The 21,492-nt window shown below is 37.9% G+C and overlaps 1 protein-coding gene across 2 annotated transcripts; it reads right to left on the bottom strand.

The window, feature by feature from the left end:
- Positions 1–9,219: 9,219 nt before the first annotated feature.
- On the bottom strand, positions 9,220–14,337 carry CALCB (calcitonin related polypeptide beta). 2 transcript variants are annotated; one of them, XM_049781102.1, is made up of 5 exons: positions 14,262–14,337; positions 13,168–13,262; positions 12,760–12,897; positions 10,370–10,554; positions 9,220–9,822 (listed from the first exon to the last, which is right to left on the bottom strand). In XM_049781102.1, the coding sequence occupies exons 2-4, from the start codon at positions 13,251–13,253 to the stop codon at positions 10,386–10,388; spliced, it is 393 nt and encodes a 130-aa protein (XP_049637059.1). In that variant the 5' UTR covers positions 13,254–13,262; positions 14,262–14,337; the 3' UTR covers positions 9,220–9,822; positions 10,370–10,385. The 2 variants fall into 2 exon arrangements, with proteins under 2 accessions (XP_049637059.1, XP_049637058.1); XM_049781101.1 differs by lacking the exons at positions 9,220–9,822; positions 10,370–10,554 and adding an exon at positions 11,485–11,683.
- Between the last annotated feature and the right edge of the window lie 7,155 nt (positions 14,338–21,492).

The following is a 21,492-nucleotide window of genomic DNA, read 5'->3' as shown; positions in this document are numbered from 1 at the left end:
TTCATCTGTTGAAGGGCATCTTGGTTGTTTTCAGAGCCTGGCTATTGTGAATTGTGCTGCAATAAATATATGTGTGAGGAAGGGGTTTTTGTATTGTATTCTTGTGTTCTTAGGGTATATCCCTTGGAGTGGAATAGCTGGGTCGAATGGGAGCTCAATTTCCAGTTTTTGGAGGAATCTCCATATCGCTTTCCATAGAGTTGGACTAGACAGCATTCCCACCAGCAGTGGATCAGAGTTCCTTTCTCTCCACATCCCGGCCAGCACTGATTGTTCTCATTCTTTGTGATGTGTGCCAATCTCTGTGGTGTGAGATGGTATCTCATCGTTGTTTTGATTTGCATCTCCCTGATGATTAGTGATGAAGAGCATTTTTACATGTGCCTTTTGGCCATTTGTATTTCTTCTTTGTCAAAGTGTCTGTTCATTTCTTCTCCCCATTTTTTGATGGGATTAGATGATTTTTTCTAGTAAAGTTTTGTTGGTGCCCTCTATATTTTGGAGATTAGCCTCTTATCTGATGGGTATTGGGTGAATAGTTTCTCCCACTCAGTGGGTGGCTCTTGTATCCTGGGCACTATTTCTTTTGAGGTGCAGAAGCTTCTCAGCCTAATGTATTCCCATCTGTTTATCTCTGCTTCCACTTGTTTGGAAAGTGCAGTTTCCTCCTTGAAGATGCCTTAACTCTCAATGTCAAGGAGTGTTTTACCTACGTGTTATTCTATATACCTTATGGTATCAGATCTGATATCAAGGTCTTTAATCTATTTGGATTTTACCTTCATACATGGTGTTAACTGGGGGGGGGGGAGTTGTATGTTCGCGTTTTTTGCAAGTGGCTAACCAGTTCTGCCAGCACCACTTGTTAAAGAGGTTTTCCCTGCTCCACTTAGGATTTCTTGCTCCTTTGTCAAAAATTAGGTGCTTGTATGTCTGGGGAATGTTCTCTGAGAACTCATGCCTATTCCACTGATCTGAGGGCCTGTCTTTATTCCAATGCCATGCTGTTTTGATAACTATTGCTTTGTAGTACAGTTTAAAGTTGGGGAAAGTAATGCCTCCCATACTCCTTTTTCCTAGGAGTTCTTTAGCTATTCGAGGGTGTTTATTGTTCCAGATAAACTTCATAAGTGTTTGATCCACTTCTTTGAAGAATGTCATGGGTGTCTTTAGAGGGATCGCATTAAATCTGTATAATGTTTTGGGGAGTATTGCCATTTGAATGATGTTAATCCTGCCAATCCATGAGCAGGGTATGTGTTTCCATTTCCGTGTGTCCTCTCTTATTCCTTGGAGCAGGGCTTTATAGTTTTCTTTGTATAGGTCCTTCACGTCTTTGGTCAAGTTGACTCCAAGATATTTGAGTTTGTGTGGCACTAATGTGAATGGGATTGCCTTCTTAACGTCCATCTCTTCCCTATCACTATTGGTGTACAAAAAGGCCATTGATTTCTGTGCGTTAATTTTGTAGCCTGCCACCCTGCTATATGCATCTATTGTGTCTAGAAGCTTTTTGGTAGAGTCTTTGGGGTTTTCTAAGTAAAGTATCATGTCATCTGCAAACAGTGAGAGCTTGACTTCTTCCTTTTCTATCTGGATTCCCTTGATATCTTTTTCTTGCCTGATCACTATCGCAAGTACTTCCAGTACTACGTTGAAGAAGAATGATGCGAGCGGAAGCCTTGTCTTGTACCAGAATTTAGAGGAAAGGCTTTTAGTTTTTCTCCACTGAGGATAATATTTGCCATTGGCTTGTGGTAGATGGCTTCAACTAGATTGAGAAAGGTTCCTTTCATTCCCATCTTGCTGAGAGTTTTGATCAAGAATAGGTGTTGGACCTTATCAAATGCTTTCTCTGCATCTATTGATATGATCATGTGATTTTTATTTTTCTTGTTGTTGATGTTTTGTATTATGTTGATAGATTTGCAGATGTTAAACCATCCTTGCATTCCTGGGATGAAACCTACTTGGTCACAGTGTATGATCTTCTTGATGACGCATTGGATCCTATTTGCCAGAATTTTGTTGAAGATCTTTGCATTTGCATTCATCAGGGATATTGGCATGTAATTTTCTTTTTTGGCAGCATCTCTGTCTGATTTTGGTATCAAGGTAATGTTTGCTTCATAAAAGCTGTTTGGGGGTGTTCCCGTTTTTTCAATTTCATGGAAGAGCCTGGCTTGGATTGGTAGTAGCTCCTCTTGAAAGGTTTGAAAGAATTCATTAGTGAATCCATCTGGGCCTGGGCTTTTCTTTTTAGGCAGATGTTTGATTACAGTTTCAATTTTCTTCATAGTGATGGGGGTGTTTAGATATGCTACATCCTCCTTACTTAACCTTGGAAGGTTATAAGTGTCCAGGAATTTATTCATTTCTTCTAGGTTCTCATGTTTAGTAGCATAAAGTTTCTCAAAGTAGTCTCTGATTACCCCTTGGATCTCTGAAATATTTGTTGTGATCTCCCCCTTTTCATTTCTAATATGGGTTATCAGGTTTCTCTCTCTCTTTCTTTGTGAATTTTGCCAATGGTCTATCAATCTTGTTTATTTTTTCAAAGAACCAACTTCTGCTTTCATTGATCAGAACATATAGTCTTAATGTATAAAAAGTAGAAACAAAAAATCCTCAATTAAATATTAGAAAAAAAAATTATTTTTGAAAATGTTCATATATTTTGACCTAGTAGAATTTATTTCTGATATGTAACATTTGTTCAATATTTAAAAATCAATTAGTAAAATCCATCAGTAACTTAAAAGACAAATTAAAAAAATTTTAAAAAACAAATAATTTTAGTAGATGCAGAGAACTCATTTGTCAAAGTCAACATCCATCCTTATAATAATAATTTAAAAAATCTCTTGCATTATAAATAGAGTAACTTTATGAATTTGACCAAAAATAACTGCACAAACCCTATAGCTAACATCTTTGCATTTTCTCACAAAAAACTTGACCTATTCTCACTAAGACCAAGTATAAGACAATAAAGACCCCCTTCCCCCTTACCATCCGTTTTCAACATCTTGCTGAAGTCCTTATTATTGGAATAAGTTAAAATAAGGAAAAAGTGTGCATATTGAAATTAACATAATAAATTAACTTTACAAACATATAGATATTACTGTCTATGTAAAAACTACTTAAATTAGTAACTGATTATATATTAGTTGTAGGATATAGATTAGTATACAAAAGTTCACTGTTTTCCTATATACAAACACTAAGCAAGTGAAATTGAAATTAAAAGCACAAAATATTGTTTAGACTAACATCCCCCCAAATAAAATACTTACGTCTCTAACAGAATATGTACAAGAGTTATATAAGGAAAATATTATTCTGATGAATGAAATCAAAGGAATAAATAAATGGAAATATTTTCACATTCATAGATAAGAAGAGTTAATGTTAATACTTTATGAACTTTATACATTCAGTGCTAGCCCAGTGAAAACCTTAGTAAGTTTTTTTAATGGATATTTACAAAATTATTCTGAAGCTTTTATAAAGTCTAAATAACCAGAGCAGTCAAAACTATCTTAAAAGAAATCAACAGTTATAGGACTGACAGTACTTCCTATGTACATAGAACTATAGAAGTCAAGACTGAGATATCAGTAAAAATAAAAAATATATATACCCTTAAAAATATTGTCAACAGATCTTTGTTAAAGAATCAGTCTTTAGGGTCCAGAGCAGTGGTATAGTGGTGCTAACCTAGGACAAACTGCGATTTGATCCCCAGTGTCCCATATAGTCCCCAAGCCAGGAGCAGTTTCTGAGCGCATAGCCAGGAGTAACCACTGAGCATCACTGGGTGTGGCCCAAAACCCAAATAAATAAATAAATAGATAAATAATAAATAAATAAAAGAAGAAGCAATCTTTAGGGCCAAAGCGATAGTATAGCAGTAGGCACTGCATGTAGCCAACCCATGTTCAATTTCCAGCAACCAATATGGCTCCTGAGCATCATCAGAAGCAATTTCTGAGTGCTGAACTTAAAATAACCATGGAGTATCATCAGTGTAGCCCTAAAACAAACTAGCAAAACAAACAAGCCCCAAAACAAAATCATAAAATAGAGCAAAGAAAGTCTTAAGTAACTATAGCTGAAAATTTAAACTTCAATACACAAGAAAAATGGGTATTTATATTTTATAAAAACTCAAAATGATCCGAGATCAAAATGCATAATTCTAAATTATTAAATTTATATAAGATAATATAAGAAAAAAACCTATACAATCTTTGGTATCTTCTGGGTTTGTCATTGGAGACACAACCAGCAATGCTCAAGGTTTGAATGGCTCTCTGGCAGTGCTAGAGGCCACCATATGAGGTGTTGGGGAACTAAGCAGATTAGATGATATGGCATGGTGATAGCTCTTAGGTATAACACCAAAGATATGATCCATAAAATAAATAATCCCTAATATAAATTGATTAAAATTTAATCATTTTTGCAAAAAGCTATATTGTGAGAATTAAAGACAAGATCAAGATATAAATGAGGATAAATACTATGCAAAATACCTCTATGAAAATTTTTTCTCTAAAATATGCAATGAACTCTAAAAAATTTTAAATGGGTCAAAGACCTTAGCAGACAAAAATGATATATAGATATTTTAAAGTTATGAAAAATACGCCAATCACAAACCATCAGGAAAATAAAAAAATAAAACAACCATGAAATATTACTATATATCTATTCATTGTAACACTTCTGATTTATTGGGGTAGGTATCAATAGAGTGTAGTCTAAGTTCTGTGCTTAGAGATGACGCCTGGCAGTGCTTGGATGACTGACTGACTATATGTGATACCAGGGACTGGACCAAGGATACAGTGATGGTTAAGAAACAGAAACGATGGGCCCGGAGAGATAGCACAGCGGCGTTTGCCTTGCAAGCAGCCGATCCAGGACCAAAGGTGGTTGGTTCGAATCCCGGTGTCCCATATGGTCCCCTGTGCCTGCCAGGAGCTATTTCTGAGCAGACAGCCAGGAGTAACCCCTGAGCAACGCCGGGTGTGCCCCCCCCCCAAAAAAAAAAGAAAGAAAAAAGAAAAAAAGAAACAGAACCTAAAGGAGAGGAGTTACTATCTACTGGGTAGAATTGTTATATAGGTAAAATTCAGGTAAAGAGAAAAGGTGAGATATTAGTCCTAGACACTTGAAGAAGAAGGCCCTCGAGAAGAGTGGCCAGTGGATACTTGTGTCTTTGAGGAGGTTCTAGTAACATGAAAAATAAAAAAAACAAGATTGGAAACTGCCACAAACTTCCCTGCCAAAAATTAAAATCTCTGTGGATAATGCTGACTGAGACACAAATTAAAACGGGAAGGAACAAGCTTTATTTTATTTTGGGGAACATGTGAGGTATTTCAAATATTGCTCAAAAGTCTAGAGAGCTACTCCTCTAGTCCCACAAGTTGCCAGTGTGGAATATCAAAATCAGGGCCTCTTGCTTGCAAATCATGCACCTTAGGCATTCGGGTTTCTTTCCTGGCCCTGCAAGTTTTTTCTTTATGGCACCTTGTCTCCTTTAAGGCTCTTAAATGTTGGAGTCTAGTGAGGGCCAATCTGACAAAGGAAAATGGGGCTTGCAGAAACCCAACCCCTGTACTTTAACAAATATATTGAGCAAAGTAATTACTAGCACAACAAAGGTATGAAACAGTTCATCGTTTTCTGAAATTTCTCCATGGCTCTTCAACCCCTGCTAACTGTTACGTTTCATTACTATAGTTATCTCTAGAATGTCATCGAAATGGAATCAGTATGTAGCTGTAAGTCTGAGTTCTTTTAACACAAAGCAGTTGAGATTTATACATTGTGGTACTTGTATGAATAGTTTCCTTTTTATTGCTGGGCTGTATTACATTGTAAAGAAATATTACAGTTACAAATCCATTTATCCATTGAAGGGCTCTTGGGCTTTTTCCAGCTTTGGATATTTATGAATAGAACCCATATAAACTTCAGTGTATGGATTTATGTGGGAAGATAAGTGTACTAGGATGAATGGGTCTCTTCAAAAGATATGTCCACATTCAAAAAATCCCTAAAAACTTTTAAAGTCTTTTTTATTTAAAAAGAAGTTCTTTACCAATGTAATTCAGTTAAAGACTTCATAAGTGGGTCTTAAATTCAAAGATGTGTTCCAATAAGATACACATAGGAGAAAGGACAAAATATGGGAGACAGTGACATGAAGGGAGAAACTTAAGGTCACAACCAGAGAAGCCAAGTCAGCTAGTAAATATCAGAAACTAGAAGAGGCATAAGTCGTTTTTTTCCCTTAGGTTACTGGAGGGAAGATGGCCTCATGACCCTTACATTTTGGACATCTGGGCTTGAGAAAGATATTCTGTTGTTTTAAGATGCTGTCTGTGTTCATTTACCATGGCATCCTTAAGAAACAAATAACAATAAATTATCATCTCTTTGGGGTAAAAATATTTTGGAATTAGCTTGCTGTTATTTTAGTAGTTTATGTATATATTTTGTTCTTAAAGTAGTCTTTTAATTTTATCATTACTTTCAAAGCTTTCCCATATGTTATTAGATTCCTAATAATTATCAAAATTATACACTAATGTCATGTATCTGCTTGATATATATATAATATAACATAATAGAGTTCATCAATATGTAAAACTATTTACAGAAACTTTAAAACCACAATCTCTGAAAATATATTTTAAAGTCTAATTCAACCATTATAATTTGTTTTTATGCCTTCTTTCATTATGCAGGAAAGATAGCACATGTGCTTGCCTTGCACATGGTTGACTCTTTTTGATCCCCAACGCCCTGGATTCTGCTACTCCACAAGAAAAGTTATTGCCACTTAATATCATCTGACTTATAATAAGCACTATGACCCTCAAAAAGTCAATAATAATAATTACCACTATCTTTATATAAAGATTATTTATGAGATGTTACAAAGAATATATATACAAAGAATATATGTTAAAAAGAATTTATAATATGGTCTATCCAAAGAAAAATTTCTTTCATTAAGTATTATATAATTATTATATTTCATGTTTACATGTACCATAAATACACATAACATTTATATATATAACTATATTGTATATATTCATTTGTATATATCTTATGTATATGTGTCCATGTGTGTAAAACTGATTAATCCATGGTTAAAATATGTTAAAATATCAAGGAACTGTAACTGATTTTAGTTACATGAAATTTTAATTATATTTAAAGAGTTTTTCTCATTTAAAGACACATGGAGAAATATTGGTGGTATATAAAAGATGGAGGGGGGAATAGACGACAAAAATTTAACAAAACTTACCACCAAATTTATCACTGTTGAAGCAAATGTCTTAGTCTATTCAGGCTAGTATAATAAAATACCAAAAATTGAGAGACTTTAAACCACAAAAACTTCTTTTGGTTTTGGAGATTGGAAAGTCCAAAATCCTGGCACCAGCAGTTTTGGTGTCTATTGCCTCACTGACAGCAGTCTTTTCCTTATATCCCTACAAGTAAATGCAGCACTGAGTTTCCTCAGACTTCATTTATAAGGACTTTAATCATGTTCATGATGGGACCCTCCTTCCTGACCTAAACACTTCTCAAAGTCCCATATCTTAATGGCATTGCTTTAGAAATTAGGTTTTAATATATACATATATAATTTAGTGGGACTCAAACATTTAGCCTATGGGACCAAGTAATTTATGGAAGATATTCATATAAATCTAAGTAGTTTGTGTGTTTAAGACTTTTCATTTGCTTTCAAATTTTGAAGGCCTGCCCTATGAAGAAACAAAGTCAAAAAATGGCTCTCAGGTCTCTAGAAAATATCAAAAGCTATTGTTAAAAAGTTTTTTTATCAATATGGTTATAACTATAAACTCTGAAAATCAAAATCAGAGTGATCACTATTTGTCTAAATTTGACAAATTTGTCTATTTATCTAAATTTGTCTCTATACCTCTAGTACCTCAGATATAAAGACAAAGTATATCTGCTTCCCATGACATTTCCATGAAGATTAAATGAAATAATTAGTATAAAGTACTTTCTTAGAACACTTCATCCTAGGATTTGTGCAAAACCCAAAATCCCTAATTACAGAAGACTATAACAACAGCCACTGAGCAGAACTTTTCCTGAGACCATAAAGACTTTATCCTAGGCTTTGTCCTAGGATATGTGCAAAAACCAAGATCTCTAATTACAGAAGACTGACTTTGACAACCACAACTGAGCAGAACTTTCTCTGGGACCGTACAGAAAGACCTAGGGTTGGATAACCAATATGCCTGGAGCCTGTAGTTGGTCCTTTGACAGTATGCTTCATGGGTGGAGACACTCTATATATCTTAGGCCAATGAATTATTTTCTAATTTCCCCAATGTTTATTGCACCTATGCAAAAACAAAAACAAAAACACCCTGGTACATCTGATTCCTCCACTTTTCTTTTAATTTTATTGATATATTCTAAATAGGGGCTTTTTTTATAGAATCTTAGAACTTGAATAATTTTGATCTGCCTCATATTTCTATGTCTTCCTACAACTTGAGAAAAGAAAAAATAGTGGATGGGGCCAAGGGACCAAGTGGTCTCAGGAGAGTTGAGTGGAAACAAAAAGGTCAGATCTAAATACCCAAGTCAAAGTCAATGACAATAGAATTAAGAGACCCAAACTATAACAAGCTAAAAAAAAAAATGGACCTGTTACACTGTAGTCCAGGGGGCTAAGGGTAGAGTTTTGGGATGCATGCTGGGAACTACGGTGGAGAGAAGGCACCACTGGTGGTGGGTATGGCCCTATTTCACTATTTGAAATATATTGAAAATACATATTTTAGACATATGTGAATATATGAAAATATATTGAAATATGTATTTTCAAAATATTTTCATATATTCATATATGTCTAAAATACAACTGTGAAAGATTTGTAACTTATAATGGTCTCAATAAAAAAATTTTAAATGTAATGTCTTAGATATAGTGGTTTTTAACTATTGGTCTGTGGACCAGTACCAGTCTGTAGAAATGTCCTGCTAGTCCGCAAAGAAGTTATTGGTACCTAATCCTATTTGACCCATTGTGATTACTCAAAAAGAATCAACAGTAATAATGATTATCATTATTATGTAAAGATCATTCATAAATAAAAATTATTACACAAATAATAGATAATATAAATTATAATGTGAGTAATTTTTCATAACATTTTATTATTTTATAATATAATGATTAAGTTGTATATTATAATTATATAACACATATGTAATAATAACATTATCATTGTTATATAGAAAAGAAAGTTAAAATGAACAAGCAGGATCTTGAAACAAGTATATCCAAAATATGTTTTTTAATCTTGATGAAGTTCACAAATGCACAATCTTTTGACATTGCCTTAAACAAATAATCAAATATTTTTTTTAGTTAACAAGACATAGCATCATCAATAACACATATTTTCAGATCCATACGAGGCAGTGACTTCATGTACCTTCAAGGTATGTCAGAGCACTCACGATCAAAAGTAGACTCTCAAAAAAACAAATTTACTACCAGAAAAGCTAATGAGAGATGCCATCACCTTTATTGCACAAATAAACAAATATTAAAAAGGATGCACACAAATATGGAATTAGCTTATTTTGCATTCAATTTCATTTCATTCAAGTGACAAAGGTATTTGGTTCAATATTATTAGGATGCAAACATGTACGTCTTCCATGGGGCCTTCTCACCAAGTCATTGCCAACAGAAATGAAAAGAAGTGGTGATTTCAGCTTCATGGTAACCTACAAAAAAAAAAAAAAATTACTAAAGAACCAAGAGGGGGGAAAAAAAGAAAAAGAAACAGTAAAATAAGGCTAATAATGGAATAATCACAATTATTACTGAAGAAAATAATTGGTGCTTCTTTAACTAAACTGTATTTTAAATTATGAATTTAGTATACCAGAGAAAGGACTGCAATAAAAGTGAATGCTTTGCATGTGATTGACTCTAGTTTGATCCCCAGTACCCAAGTAACACTATACCCAGGAGCCTATGGATATGAGATGTAGTAAGACTTTCAAAGCAAAAAAAAAGATATACAAATGTTACTACCAATATTAGTATTTATTATAATACTATGATTATAGCATTGCAATCTAAACCTATAAAATTGATCCTGGACAGAATGCTTTCTGAACCATAAGATCAATGACCTTAGTGGAAGTTTGTAATTCTCCATTCCTTTTATGAATATTGGCCAGTTATTTTGTTTTTGTCTTGTTTTGTTTTTCTTTTTCTTTTCTAAATATTATGATAACACATCCCCTCAACCTGTCAGTCAGTCACCTTCCTTCTGGAGCCATTAAGCTGCTCGGGCTTGAATATCCCTTCTGCGACGGCCAAAGGCTTCAGAGCCAACATCAGTGGGCACAAAGTCGCTTTTCACCACACCCCCAGATCTGCTCAGCAAGCCTGCCAGCCGATGGGTCACACATGTGGCAGTATTGCAGGATCTCTTCTGGGCAGTAACACTGATTGCAGAATGGAGAGAAAGAGAAGATCTGTCAGAGAGAGACTGAGGGAAGAGTCTTTCCCCAAGAGACCATCATGAAAAGAATAGTAATCCTTCCACACACCACTTAAGAATAAGTGTTTCTCCTAAATGCAATTATCAAGGCTGTTAGGGGAAATGGCCTGACAGCATTTACTAGGATTTTTGCCCAAATATCTTATGGCTGAAACCTGCTATTATCTTTTATATTCTATGGGATCAGAAAGAAGTGGCCAACAAAGCTCAGCACAACCCTGAATATACAAGGATCTTACTGGCATCAAACTCCAACTCTAGACACTGACAAGATCACTTTCCCTAAGTGAAGAAAATTTTCTGAAGTCTTACCTGGAAGGGACTCAGATAACAGTATTTGCAGCATCCTGCCACCCCCATCCCTCTTCCTCCATCCCAAAGACTTACCTGTTCCTCTTGGCACTTCTGTTTTTGATGCTGAAGCTGATTCAAGGTACCACACACCAAGCCCTGTATCCAGCTATTTTAAATTTAAAACTACTTTTAATCTACTTTAAGATTAAAGTTTCATCCATTTTAAGATTAAAACTACTTTTTCCTATGCTCTCTCATCAGAGACAGACCAGAATAATGACTACTATGTACAGATTCTTTTAGAAAATAGATTTATTCACCAATGGTGAGACATGAGGGATAAAACAGGAATTGGAGAACTCTATCAAGAAATCCTCAGTGGTCTCAAGAAGTTTCCTTCACTCTCATCTCTAACCTGTTCTCTTAATTCTGCTCTCTTTCTTCCATCCTGAGATTCCCAACATTTTCTTTCATAAAGAAAGCTAAAAATCCCAACTTAAAGAGAAGTTGTAGTATAAGCTTAGTGTATTATATTCATCAATGGGAGCAAGAAAAGAACTCAGGAAGGAGTAGAAAGAGTTCAGTTGGCATCTTGGGGTGCTCCCAAAGGAGGTTCATAAACCCTCTCCAAGTTGCTGGCTAGATTCCTTTTCTTGCCAGGTGTTTCAGGCCCGAAGCCAATGCCAGAGAAGGTATGAAAGTTGTTCAGGTCCTTCGAGTACGTGCCCAGGACACAGGTACTCAGATTACCGCACCGCTTAGTTCTGGAGACGTCAAGACTGCAGGGAAAAAACATGCCAGACAATACCATGCAACAGGTCTGTAACTATGGAATATCATGCAAATGGTTAGACAGGGGAGGAGTCATATGATGCAAGAGGACAGCAGGATCAGGCAGGCAGGTGTACCACTTTCACATCCTTCATTAGGAAAGTGAAAGACGGACTGAGCTGAGACAGCCACAAGGAAAGGCTTCAGCAGTGTTGGGGGACCCCACTGTCATTTCTCATGCTGCTCAGTCAGTCCTAATTGCAGAGTTTCTCAGAGACAATGTCTGTTTCTCAAGAACCTCTGCCTGTGCAGTGCTGGGGTAAGCCCAGGGATTAATGTGAGTTCCAAGCTCAAAATGCAGTGATGTGGAATTAGGAGGTGTTCTCCTTGACTGCATGACCACATGCATGTTCACAGATTTCACATCTAAACATCCCAGACACACCACACACTCAGATATTGATTGATCTCATCCTCTGTAAACCCTTTGGCTTTCAAGCATGCAATGAAAGTTCCTTGCATACATGAATGAACAATGCATGCACAGGTTAAATTTCTAGAACATTCTGAGATATACCAACCAGGTCCTTTCCCTGGGTTCACAATTTCCATTCCTAACTTATCCAGTGCTGGAAGGATAAGACCATTTCTCAAGGTAAGATAGTTTATACCACCATATTTTATTTTCTGATATATCTAAAAAATAGATCTTTTGCAATGTGTCTGTCTAACTACAGCCCCTCTAGCAGCTCTTGGACTTCCATTGACTCTGACAATGGCCACAGTACCAATACCTGGATTAAAAGCCTGCTGGAAGGGGGATCGGAAATGATGGCACAGTAGGTAGGGCATTTGCCTTGAATGTGACTCACCCGTATTTTATCCCTGACATCCATATAGTCCCCCAAGTACTGCCAGGATTAGTTACTGAGTAGGAGTAATCCCTGAGCACTAATGGGTGTGGCCCTAAAACCAAATCAACTAAATAAACAAAAAGAACCTACTAGACTCCTGGCCAGATGCTGTTTTTCCTACCTTTCTGGGACTTGTCCTGAATGTGCTAAGGCAAGGAGGGGAGCTTTACCTGGAGCCTTCTGTCTCCTGCTCTTCTTCCAGATCGCTGGTTTTCCCTTGCATATATGCCTCCAGCAGTGCAGCCAGCAGGAGGCGCCCTTCTTTCTCACTAAGGGCAACAGGTTCTGGAAGGTTCTCCAGTGTGGACCTGGGGAAGGAAAGCAAACCCAACATAGGTCCTGAGACCTTGGCAGCCTTTGACCTGGGATAAGGAACTAGGCATCATGGTCCCTATCACCTCCCCTCAGGATGTTCCATTCATAACTCCCAGTCCCATCCTAAAAGGATACCTTATAGGCTAAGATCCTCTTGGAATTATTGGTTCACCAAGAGTTTCCTATTGCTGTTACTTCGAAAGCATAGAGTTTCCTGCCCCCAAAGTAGTGGAAGGGAAGGGGACTGGCTTATGCTATCTTACCTGAATGGTGCGGCCTGGAGGCTGCTTGCCTGGCACAGGACCAAGATGCTGAAAGCCAGGAGTGACAAGGACTTCCCGAAGCCCATGATTTCTCACTGTAAATGAAAATGATGTTGCTGCTTCACTCAGGCCAAGCAGGACCTGGAGCCACAGACCTAGGTCCCAGACCAGCCTTAGCCATAGTTGGAACATGAGAACCTCAGGCAGGTGATCCCAACTCTCCAATACTTGTTTCTGTCCACTTGTAAGCAGGCTGTTACAGATATTTAAAGAACCATTGCAGTTATAGCTTGATAGGACAGAATCAGGTGTCATGGGGGAGTGGTTGGAAAATCCAGCGGGAATCAGGAAACACATATGCATGGGTGCAAATGCTAAGGGACCTATGTGGAAACCCATCCCATGATAAACTTGCTCCCCATTACACTAGTTTTCTAGGACCACCTAAGACCACCCCCACTTGTACACTACCTCTCATCAACATGCAAGTCAGGAAGGTAGGAAGGGAAAACTGGAAAGGAAGGCCCATGTTCAACCCATAGGGATGGAGTTAGGGTAAGTATTAATATGCCAGTTATTTGTAACTCGTGAAACCAGACCACCTGGACTGCAACAAGGTTCAGCAGCATATACTGGGCTCTGGTGCTCTAGGTGTGCCCACTTTTCTGATTGGCTGTCTGCACCAACCAGGTTCACACCAAAGTCCCAGTGACAGTCCCCTGGTGGGCTGGAAGCAGCTAGGAGGAAAGTTCAAGTTAACAAAAGTGATCCCTATGGATACTAAAAGTGCAGAGCCCCCCCCCCAGACACCAAAGACCACACAGCATCTGGATCTAAGGCACACCCACAGGGCTCTAACTTGGGCAGGTCACAGCACCATAGATTGTGTGCTCACAGAGTTTCCTGTGCTCAGGAGAAGTCCCCTTGTGATTAGTCTTCAAGGCACTCAACAGAATAGCACTGAGGGGTGCCAGCCGCCTACAGCTGGGATCTCCTGTCCTGCATGGGCAGAGAAGGACCTAGATAGGCTAAAGTTAAGAAGGAAGATGAAGCAAACAGACCAAACTAATGCAAAGCAGTGAAAAGTTCCTCACCTGCGTGATTCGGAGTTCCAGGAGAGTACAAGGAGCAGTCACCGAGTGGACACAACGCGTGCTGTGGGCATCTTCCCCGCCTGTCTCTCGCCTCTTATTCTTGGGAGATCAAGAGGGGGGTCGCTGCGAGGTTGCACAGCCAATCCTAAGTGGCCAGGTCCGACCCACCTCCCACTGCGTCATTGTTCTTGCTCCCCACACCGCTTCCAGGGAGCGGAACCACCCTCTCAGCCTGTCATTGGCAATGAGGTCATTGCTTGGGGAGGGAGAGGGCTGGGGAGGGTGGAGAGCCTTGGACTCCAACTCCTCCGGAAAGTGGGGGCAATGCCGGGAGAGTTGGGCTCCAGCCAAGTCGAGGGACTAGAGCTTCTCTTACTTTCTTGGCACTGAACTCCGCCTTGAACCTCTTTCCTGGCGCGTCTGGACCGCACCCCTACCCCAGGACTGTGCCACCTGTACCCCCAGGATGGCTGAGTTGTAATCCTGGTTCCTAATGGGCTCCAGAAGTCCTAATAACACAAGGCAGGGGTGTAGATGGGGGAAAAGGGTCTGGAAAGGTTGATTCCCCCTTACACACACTGGACTCATCTCAGCTCCCCTCAATTTTCTTTCACCCCGCACCCAGCTTCCTGAGCCTGAAAAGTTGTTTTGCTGAGTATGGCAGACAAGTCTCTTCTGCCCCACAGGAATAAAAATGCCATTCGGGAAAGAGAGGAGCTAAAGTGGTCCTGCCTGCACCTCTTCTGTCCCCCTCCTGTCCACCCTTTGCCTCCCTTTGCAGGACCCTCCAGAAATCCAAATGCAAACTTGCTGGGCTTAATTGACACAGCTGCCTGCTTTCTATTTGCCAAACCAGAAGAGGCTCTCAAGTGCCCAGGGCTCTACCCATCTGGCACACACCCCCAGACCCCACTTTACTTGCTGAAGCACTTGATTGCTAACACTTCAGTGAGGGTAGGGGGTTCTGCACAGATTTACAGAAAGGCTCTGCAATTCCAAATGACAGCTCTGGAACTTTCACAGGAGCCCCTTGCAAGCTTTCCTCTGGGCGCTCATCCATCACCCACCGAACTGGATAAGTGCCATATGCTTTGCTTTCGCCTCCACTTACCCGAAGCTCCCGCAAACAAGGCTCCCTGAACCAGACACACCCCTAGCCTGTTCTTGAAAGCCTGTCTGCTGAGCACCCACATAAACTTGCCTTGCCCAGATGTGAATGCACCTCCTGCCATGTTTGGTAGCAGGCACAGGGGTGCACACTTTGCCTCAAGCCCAAACAGAGACTACTACTCAAAAGCTCCTGCCTGCTTTCTCCTTTCACCCCTTAAGAAAGCAAGTTTGGGGTATTTGCACTGCTAGAATCCAATTCCCCAGACTCAACACAGTGGGCAGGGTTGGGATTAGGAATATTAGAGCAGATAAGAGGGAAGTCATTTGCCCCAGAGGTTCCGGATAAACTCTCTGGAGTCTACTGACTCAGTCATTGCCTCCCTTCCCATTCCTCTCCTCCCCATACCCCACCCCACTATTCCTGAGCTCAATTAGGCACTCCCTGGGGGTACAAGACAAAGAGTAAACAAAGCCCAGAAACTCCAGAAATCTTACTGCCTGGTGCTTATTGTTTCTAAGGGTTAGACAGGTCCTCTGGAAGTGGTTTTAAGCTCTTTGGGTCTGGATTTAGTTTACAAATTAAGAATTAATTTTAGTTAGAGAATCATGATTTACAAAACTACTGATAGTTGAGTTTTAGGCATATTATATTTCAACACCAATCCTAACACCAGTGTCATGTCCCATCACCAGAGTTCCCATACTCCATCATTCCCACCTTCTATTCCACTTACCTACCACCTTATCAGGCACATGTCAAAGTTTCATTGTTGAAATTTAGATCTCATGTTTTCAGTGTTGTTGAGTCTAGATTCAGTGGCAGGACCTCACTTGATGGGGAGAATGGGCAGCCTAACACTTATGTGATGGAACTCCAAGTAACACCCTCCCAAAAACCCTGATAAGAACTTGAGCAACCTTTGAGGGCTGCTATTCTGGCAGGTAGCTCTGATCAGATAAGACTGCAAATCCCAGAATAAGACCCCATGACCTCAGAAAATCCGTAAAACACCTAAAAATGTTTCAGCCTGTTTACAGACTGGAAGGGTAGTGCTAGGACTCTGACTCTAATCGTTGTAAGCTTACACCAGAAAGCTCTACTCCCTAAAGGGTAGATATTTCTATATCCAAAACTTTGTGCTGCCCTCTGGGTGAAACTTAAACATCCTTTACCAAAGGGTTTTTCTTCAGGAAACCTTGCAAGGACAAGAGAGATTCTGGACAGGTCAAGGGGCTGCACCAGTGGAAAGGTGCACAGGCAGGTTTGGTTTGGTACCCAATGCCTCTGCCTTCTGCACAGCTTCTCTCCTGACCACTGCCTGTAGCTGAGTGCTGACAAAATTTGAAGTCAGCCCAGCAGCTGCAAGCCCCACTCTTTCCTCTGAGATCTGGGGACTAGAGGGGGGGCGGAACTGTCCAACTTGTGTGTTTGGTGCAAAGCAGGACTACATTGAGAGGAGAGAACTTCCCAGAGTCACAAACCCTAGATCCTGGACTCCTTCGTTTGGAGCATAGTTTATTTGTTTCAGTGAACCTCTCTGCAAGGGGAATGGATTTGAGTCTGCTTTTCTAAGGGAACCCTCCGACTGTGAGTGTTTATATGTGAGGTGAGAGCTTGGGAGGGGGGTTAAGTTCTTTGGATTGAAGGCTGGAAAACTGGCGCTGGTGCAGAGAACCAGTCTGGGCCCCTAGAATTTTTATATGCTGGGACTGATAGTGAAGAAATAATCTCGCTCCTGCGTCCACCTCCACCTCCAGACCCCTGTCCAGTGGGGAATGCTCTAGGTGAGTGCTTGGGTGGCCAACAATCCAATCTTCTTGTGCCAGTCTGGGGTTTAGGTGGGAGAAGCGGAGGGCAGGTGTTGTCAAGGTGGATGAAAGAGTCCCTTTCGAAGATTTGAAATTTAAACTTTCAGAAGAAATATCACACCACCAAGAAACCGTATTTAACAGTAAGTTATACTGAATTCTATGAGGATTATCTCCTGGAGTGCTCCTGTAGGCCAGCTAATTAGCTCTGATCAGACAGAAATTATTTAAGGAAATTGCTTTCTACAAGTCTGCCTGTAAGGTCTGGGGCTTAGTAGGTGCGGGGCAAATGTTCCACGGAACAGATGAATGGGCAATTGCAAGGCTTCAGTAAGAGTCAGCAATAAATTCACGCCAAGTTGAATTTAGCTGTAGACACAATTTAGAACTATTAAATGTGAAAGCAGATCTTTGATCCAAAAATACAAGTCTTTTTATTTAATAAAAAGATCCAGATTTCTGGTGATAATTTTCTGAAATCTGTATGAGAAGAAGTACTAAGAAACATTTCTCCAGAAGTTCATCAGTTTGAAAAAAATAAACCAAAGTAATTCTCATCCCATCCTTATATAAGTGAATGAATAGAAGAAAATGTCAATAAAATCATCTGTTTTTTAAACTGAGAAAATTACATTTTGATTTCTCTGGAACTGTTCTGAGCTTCAAAGCATCCTCAATCAAACTGAGTAGCAAGAAAATTTACAGTGGATAGTTTCCCAGGAATAGCTTCCATTTTAAATTGGCTCAAATGCTCAATTAACTATTTTATGTAATTACTTTAATATTTTAAATTATACTTAGAAAAACAGATTTCATGTACACAAAAGCTTAAAACTTTTTAATTTACTTTTTCCTTAGTTTTTACTACCTGCTAGATTTTCTGAAAATAAAACACTAAGTAAAATTCATCTTCACTAAGAATTTTCAAAGTAGTATTCCTATTATATCTCTTTCTAAGCCCTTCCCTCTCTCCATGCTTTTTCCTGTTCTCTCTTTACCCCTTCTCACAATTATTTTATGTTTTGCTTACTCTTCTAGCATTGAACTTGTCTCTATGTCTCTTTGCTTGCTTGCTCTTTAACTCATTATTACCTTTTAAACATCTATTCCTTTCAAACACCTATTCTTTTCCTCCTCCCATTTTTATAAATTTTCTTCAGTAAAAATCTATCTTGTTTTATGAGAGTAAATAAATAAAATAAAGTTGAAAGAAGATATTTTTTGTACCTTGCTATAGAGTATTTTTATTTATTTATGAGAACTGTGAGAAGAATAACAATCTGAACAGTCTTTCACTTCAAGGAAACTTCTTTACTTTATTTCTTGATAATTTTTAAATATAACTTTATAATTTTTAATTCTATTTATAATATATTTAATTTTTATACAGATCTTTTAAAAGTCTATTATTCTTTATAGCATCTTTTCATTTTTTATTTATTGCAACATCTTCTTGCCTATTTGAGCTATTAAACATAAATTTTATTTTCTCCTCATACTTGAGGCTATCCTTAGGTGTCTAGTTCTCCATGACTACTGGTTTATGAGGGGTGAAAAGAGTCCTAATAAAAAATGGGGTTGTTGTATTATTTATTGATGAGACTGAATATAGAATTTGCAGGGAAGCAAGTTCAAAATTTTATGGCAGGTGCTCTAGTCAATGTGCATGTGTTTTCTTCTAATGTTTCACTTGCCTTAAGTAAATCCTTCTAGGATCTGTGCTAGAGTATATGCTGATGAATAAGGAAGGAGGTTGAGAGCTTAACCATTCATCATGGTAATCTTCTAATTCTCTAGGGACTCAGAAGAGTACTTTTCCAATTGCGAGTACCCTTGCAATTGGATTTTTAAGAAATTTTTAAGAAGTTTTAAGAGGATTTTTAAGAAAATGTTGGCTTGAACTATTCTTTTAATGCCTTGCAATCAGTTTCCAGTTCATCCTATAATTTCATCAAAAGAACAGCTAATTATTCAAAGCTTGTCTAGGGTCCTAGATTCTTACTGATTTTGCTTGTCCTACTTACAGCTAATACTAAAATTGTCTGGGTATTTTTTAATATTTTTACTGAATAGTACAGCAGGTAGGGCATTTGCTTTGCATGTGGCCAACCTGGGTTCAATCCCCAGCATCCCATTTGGTCCCCTGAGCCCACCAGGAGTAATTCCTAAGTAGAGCCAGGAATAACTTCTAAGCACCAGATGTGGCCCAGAAACATATATATATAATTTTATTATAGTTTAAGTAAAATGTTATGTGACTGGTATACAAATTTTTGTGGCTCACCACCATCAAGTGGTTACAACCCTCCTCCACTGTCTCTATATCTGTCTTTGTACTACTTTTCTTTCTACTTAACTAGTTAAGGAGTTGGCATAAGAATAGGAGATATATAATGATTTGGCAGAACTCTTAAATTACATTCAATCCACTGGGTACCTGACCTAAACCCATTCCTACTCCCCATCAAAGGTCACCTGCCTTGGAGGATATTCTCTTCAAACCCCAGAGTAATAAAGATGCCAACATAATCTGCAGAAGTCCCTTCTAGAGAATATTTTTAGAGTTGTCTGTGCCTGCCAGCAAATGAGCAAACCCTGATGGCCTAGACCCAAGCTGGTCACTCTGAGAGGTGGATAGACTTAGTGAATGACGTCAAGGAATTACTCAGGTTGGGTTCCTCTGAAATAATTAAAATTCTCTCTTGGCTCAGATTCACAGGACCCAAATTGACTCTCTCTTCTCTGTCTGAGAGCATTGTTCCATACTGAAATATAGTATGGATATAGGTCTTTAAAACTTTCTTGTGAAGCTAATTAGAGCTAAATTGTCTGTATTCAATGTTCTCATACAAATGAAAAAATTACAGGATAAATCCCCAGGTAACTGGAACACCCTTTAAAAAGAAAATACGCATTTTGGATGGAAACCTTTTAAAGTGCATTATATATGTGTGTGTGTGTGTATATATATATATATATATATATATATATACATATATATTCTCCTCTTAACCTTTGGATGACTCACAGTCATTATCATAGTTGCCAGGGATAGTGCTGTGTCCTGAGTTAGGTTCTAAGTGAGCTGGGCTATTCAGCTCCACATATACTGACCCTAGTTGCTGTAATTCTGAGCTTTTGATCCATTTTTACAGTTATTCTATATTTATATTAAATTACTAAGACTATTTGACATATTTTGAGATTTTTTATAAGAATCTTTGAATTATTTTTTATATTTTATTTTTTATTGTTTTATATTTTATTGTTTCTTCTGGTTACTATTAATAATAACTTTTAATTACAAACTATGGTTTACTAAAATTTTGATCTAACTCAATACTATCAGTAAAAGAACAGGAGCATGCTTAGTAGAATTTTCTGGACAAAATCATAAATAAAAAGTATCAAGGGAAGATCTGAGCATGTTTTATGAGATATAAAGAATTCTAATAGATTGACTTATGGCATTTATTTTAGTCTCTCAGAGGCTATTTCTCATCTTTTCTAGCCATTTACTTACAATGTCCTCTAAAGAGGACATTTCTGCATAAATAAGAGTTTCTGTGGTTTCTTTCAGTGTTTGCATGGTGTTAAGGACATTTGAGAAGACCGTGGTTTAAAAGAGAAGTATTTTGTAATAGTACCATATGAAAGAATACAATAAAATCTTTCTGCAATCGTAGAAGTATTCTATATGCATGGATTAAATACAATAGCCACTAGCCACATGTGACTCTTGAGCACATGAAATAGTACAATAGAAAAGCTAAAATTTTTACTTAATTTCAACTTAACAAAAGGTAATTACATTCAATATGACTACTATAGTTGATACTAAAAATTATTAAAAGCATAAACTAAGGCTAGAGTAGTGGTTAATATATAGATTCAGGAGCATATAAATAAAATGTTGTCAAAAATTCATTATTGCTGTATTAAAATTGGCATGGATGAGAGAGGGAAATTCTAAACTTCTATTTATTATTTTTTCATTAATCAATTGATTTTTATAGAGGCCACACTTAGCCATTTTTAAGTTACTAAGCTATACCCAAGGGTGTTTGGGATAAAAAAAATTGAATATTAGATCATTTTGGCATGTGTTATATTGCTTTAACTAGATTTACAATCTCAACTTGTTATTTCTTATTGAACAGACCCTATTTTCTCAAAACTAGTCTCCTAGATTTTTCTTTTACTAACTTCCTTGGTCAGAAAGTTACTGGGTATTTTCTTCTGTTCATTGTTGGAAATTGTTATTATTTATGGAGGAGGGATACTTTCAGCTCTTCCTCTAGATGGTCTATAG

The sequence above is a fragment of the Suncus etruscus genome, chromosome 9 (genome assembly GCF_024139225.1).
Source record: "Suncus etruscus isolate mSunEtr1 chromosome 9, mSunEtr1.pri.cur, whole genome shotgun sequence".
Taxonomy (NCBI): Eukaryota; Metazoa; Chordata; class Mammalia; order Eulipotyphla; family Soricidae; genus Suncus; species Suncus etruscus.
Note: the sequence above shows the minus strand (reverse complement) of the source record. Positions and strands in the feature narration are given on the sequence as shown.